At 48.0% G+C, this 4,547-nt stretch overlaps 1 protein-coding gene across 1 annotated transcript; it reads right to left on the minus strand.

Moving 5' to 3' along the window:
- Positions 1-848: 848 nt before the first annotated feature.
- On the minus strand, positions 849-3,638 carry LOC121606990 (probable G-protein coupled receptor 21). The gene has a single exon (XM_041937635.1). It carries the CDS (start codon positions 3,264-3,266, stop codon positions 2,196-2,198), a length of 1,071 nt encoding a protein of 356 aa, XP_041793569.1. The 5' UTR covers positions 3,267-3,638; the 3' UTR covers positions 849-2,195.
- Positions 3,639-4,547: the final 909 nt, after the last annotated feature.

Here is a 4,547-nt window from a genome sequence, read left to right on the forward strand (position 1 = left end):
TGAGATAGCAGTTCATGCTACTCTGCTAAGCTAGGCTAGTCAGCATTTAGCAAGTCTCGTCTAGCAGGGGTTACTTACAGCGACAACGATGTTTATCAAAACATCTGTCTGTCAAAAATGTCATGTGACATTTACAATAAATAGTTAAGGAAAAACGTTAGCTAAAGCTAGCTAAGTCTAGGTTGTTTAAACTTGATATAGCTCTCCTGCTCAGCTAAACCCTTTGGCTAATTCTAGCTTGTTTACAGCAATGTTCATTAAATGGACTTCCCCGTTAAATAAACCAATAAAGTAGAAATTACAACACCAGAGTGGAGCAACTGTGATTTGGTTTTTAGTTCCATTTAGTTTAGTTTGTGGTTTAGTTTTGCATGCTGTTTTCACGCGTACATTTTTATGGCATAATGTTTAAAACAGGTGATAGAAAATACTACATGCGTGGAGTCTGGACCAGACCATGAAAACAGCCCCAGACAAAAAGGACACAAACGTATGTGGTCTGCTTTTGTTAATTAGTGTTGAAGAATCTTCCTGTACAGTTTCTTTCTTGTTTTATTTCCTCTTCTTTTTCAGCCCTCCAAATATGTCAAATTCAGGAGCAAGACGCTCTCAGAAATGTCATTTCATTGTGACTTTAAAACCAAACTCTACATCTGAAAAGGTCTTAAATCTTTCTGCAGTTTATAAATAAACACGTCTTCTCAACACTGTAAAAAAAAAACAAAAAGCAGATTCAGTCTTGAGTGCAGCATGTCAGACCACTTGGCTGTGACAAATAAATTATCTTAACGTAATAACACCTTATCCACCTAATCATTTGTAATCCTGGAGGGCTACTCTAACTCAGGGACAGCCAAAAATCCTCCCAAAGGACCCGCTGTTTTAATATTTAAACTCTGAAGTGTATTTACATGTAGCAAAAAAACCCACAGCTGTTATTGGCTCTCAGAAAAGTGTCTGAGGTCAGGCCTGTGATGCACAGCGTTAACACGGATCTGAACAGCTATCAGCCGCGGGGGGGCTAAAGAGAGAGACACAAGCATTAAAGTTACGGGTTGCAATGAATTTAGTCTTTGCATGAAGGCCGCATGGATCCTGGCAGACAGCAGATTCATCATCAACACTGACAACAACTGTACAACAAGTCAGGAGGTGATTATCTTACGACGGTACGTGGCTTGTGATGCAAGAGTCATGTATTGTTTCAGCTGAGCTCAAAGGCTTAACAGAGGACTGCTGATCAACCTGAGGAGGAAACACAAACAGAGAATAAAACTCTCCAAATAAATACAATTTATAGTCTCTTTGACGGTGATACGCCACAGCCCGCGGGCAGGAAAACCTCCTGGGTCAGCGGCCGTCTTAAGTAAAGCTAATTCTTAAAAGAACATTTTCGTGTGAAACCAGAGACTGTGTAAACATACTTGGAGCTTCCCACGAACACCTGACTTCAGAGGAAAGGAGCTCCTAAATAAACCTCATTCTTTTCTCTGGGAAATGAGCACATCCAAGTCACATTTTTCACTCACACACGCACACACACACACACACACACACACAGGCTCATTAATAGATGACTTCTGTGGAAATTATTTTTCACACACTCATTGACTCATCAAGTTCCCCTAGGGAAACAGATCAGTAGTCTGTTTCAAGTGTTGTCAACATTTTTTGCATTACCTAATTCTACCCTGAATGGACCAAGACAATTTGCAGATTCTTTAGTCAGGCTTGGAAAGATTTAAAATATTATTTGCATTTCAGTTGATGGCACAACACAAGTCGTGTTGTGCTGCGTTGTTGCTTCTCTTTTTTGCATCTGGGATCAGAGCAGACAGGAGTCTTAATTAAGACCTCTGAACTGACACACATGAATCTTATTCCTACAGTCCACTTTCTTCATTGATATCACTCCGTGTCACCAGCTTCTCATTCTTGAAAGAGCAGCATCATACTGAAGAGGATTCGAGAAAGACCCAGAGGGAATTTCACAGCCTTCTTTTCCACAGAATCAGCCTTTGAGATGACCAACAGGCATCTGCACGAGCACCTCTTCATGCTCCATGCAGGGGGTCCTCGACATATTTCACTGTGAGACCAAAAAGACCTGTATCATGCTCCACAGCTGAGAGCAAAGCACACACAGAGGGCCAGTGCCGCCAAAGTGACCGGGTCGAATCCATCGTTGTTGGGGCTCACACTTGGCATGGAGGGTCTGGTCGCGGGCTGACTGGAGCTGGAGCCTTTTTGCCGTCCGTGCAGCCCAGGCAGGAAGGAAACCACGAGCTAAAGAGGCGACCGAGACCTTTCCGGAAGACGCTGTTGGAGAGGCTGTAGATGAGACAGTTGCAGAAGCTGTTGCTAATTGCCAACCATGTGGTGAGGAAGGACGCCACCTTGTGGTGATACAGCCCAGCGCTCTCCAGGAGGAAGTAGAGGATATATGGCATCCACAGCACGTAGAACACGCTGGTGATGCGGAACAGCACCATGGCGTAGCGTTTGTCTGGGCAGCCCTCGCAACGCTCTCCCCGCTCGCCCTTATCACCTTCTGTCTGAGAGCTGAAGCGGGCGTGCCGCTGGGTGATCTCCCTCGTGTGCTGCCTGCAGATCCTGAATATACTCCCGTATGTAAAGCAGACAGTGAGCGCTGCTGGTGCATAGAGCAGCCCAACGATGAAGGTGCTGAACCCTGGGTTGGTCTTCCAGGAGTCTGCGCACCACTGAAATATGTCCCCGTGGTAACCTGGCTTCCCCCAGCCGAAGAAGGATGGCAGGAAGATCAAAGCAGAGTAAACCCAGATGAGGACGATGCACACTCTCAGCCGGCATGGCGTTACCAGTGTGGCGTACGACAGCGGGCGGGTGATGGCGATGTAGCGATCCACGCTGATGCACGCCAGTGAGGCCATGGAGACGCTCTTCAGCACAGACACCATATAGCCAAAAGCCTTGCAGGTGAGCTCCTCATTCAGGCCACGGAGATAGTGGAGGAGGGACAGCGAGGGCACAAGGCAGCTGACGCCAACCAGCAGGTCAGCATAGGCCATAGTCTGGATGAAGTGGCTGGTGGTGTGGTGGTGTAGCAGTGGGGCACAGTGGAAGACAAAGATTACCACCAGGTTGCCGGCGATGATGAGCACAGTAAGGAAGAGGATGACGACCACCTCCAGCACGCAGGTATCCAGGCTGTGGGAGTAACCAACGGCACCCAGCAGGCAGAATGGGGGAGAACCGCTTTGGTTCACATCGGAGGAAGAGTTCATGTTTGGACTGGAGGGGGGAGGAAGGAGGAGGGGGCGGTTTCAGCTCAACGCAGCCATCATCCTGTCGTCCGAGTCTCTTTTTTAATCCTGAAGTTGCTGGTCCTGTCTCCAAAAACAAAGCGTGTCTCCTGTTCCCCTTAAATCAGCATCTTTCCTCCTCAGTGGGCAGGGAGCCTGTCCTTAAACTAGCAGTAATCCATCGGTGTATGCGAAATGCAGACAGGCACTGCTGCTGCTGCTGCTGCTGCTGCTGCTGCTGAGTGTGAAATATGTGCATGTGTGCAACCTCAAGAGGCAAAAAAAAATCCCAAACGTAGAACAAGAGATGCCAGTCTGATGCTGCAGTGCAAACTGTCCTCCCCTTGCAGCTGTTTATCATATCCCTCCCCCTTGACTGCAAATCCTGAGGTAAGCACTCTGCTCCGGCACACAGCCACCGAAAAATCCAGGCATCCACTTCTGCTGTTTGAGCTCCAGCGAAGGAAAAGGAACACACAACGGCAAAATTCCCCGCAGCTCCAACGTTAACACTCGTTCATGCTGACAGTGACGGCTGTCAGCAAACAAGAGCAAGAGAGTCTGAACAAGAGGAGTCGGATGTGGAAGTGGCAGCCTCGTCCACGGTCCGCTGACAGGGAATGAACACACACACACACACAAACACACACACACTCACTCTCACAGCGTCTTAAGCAGGGAGAGTCCTGAAGACAGGCGAGGACAGGCAGGCAAACATCCAGAGGTGATGGATAGTATCACCGGTATCTTCTCACCGTGAAGCTTCGAGTGAGGCTCAGAGTCAGACGGCTGACTTCCAGTGTGTGTGTGTGCGTGTGTGCAAGTGCATAAAGTAAGAGGGTGTGTATGCATGAATGTGTGTGTGTGCGTGTGAGAGAGAGCGAGACAGGGCGATCAGGGAGGCAGCCAGTAAACTGCCTCTCCTCTCTGCTGTAGTGGCAGTAGTGATGATGCAGCGCTGCCACTGCTGCTTCCCTCTCCTCCCCCTGCTCTCTCTCTCTCTCTCTCTCTCTCTCTCACACACACACACACACACACACACACACACACACACACACTGGTGATCCCTCCCCTTCTCTCTTTTTCTTACATGCACATTTTCCCTCCCTTCCCTTTCTCCTCACTCCCTCTAGTCCAGCCTTTGCCCACTTTTTTCTTTCACATACTCACCCTTCTCTTCCTCCCTTCTCCACATCTCTCCCTCACATTTTCCTTTTTTCTTTCTTACTCTTTTTCCTCACTGTTACTGTATTTCCTCTTTTG

Source organism: Chelmon rostratus, chromosome 5, assembly GCF_017976325.1.
Source record: "Chelmon rostratus isolate fCheRos1 chromosome 5, fCheRos1.pri, whole genome shotgun sequence".
NCBI classification, from domain to species: Eukaryota; Metazoa; Chordata; class Actinopteri; order Chaetodontiformes; family Chaetodontidae; genus Chelmon; species Chelmon rostratus.

What these genes read in the sequence shown, in the direction of transcription:
- LOC121606990 (XM_041937635.1), bottom strand. Translation starts at nt 3,266, where the DNA reads ATGAACTCTTCCTCCGATGTGAACCAAAGCGGTTCTCCCCCATTCTGC.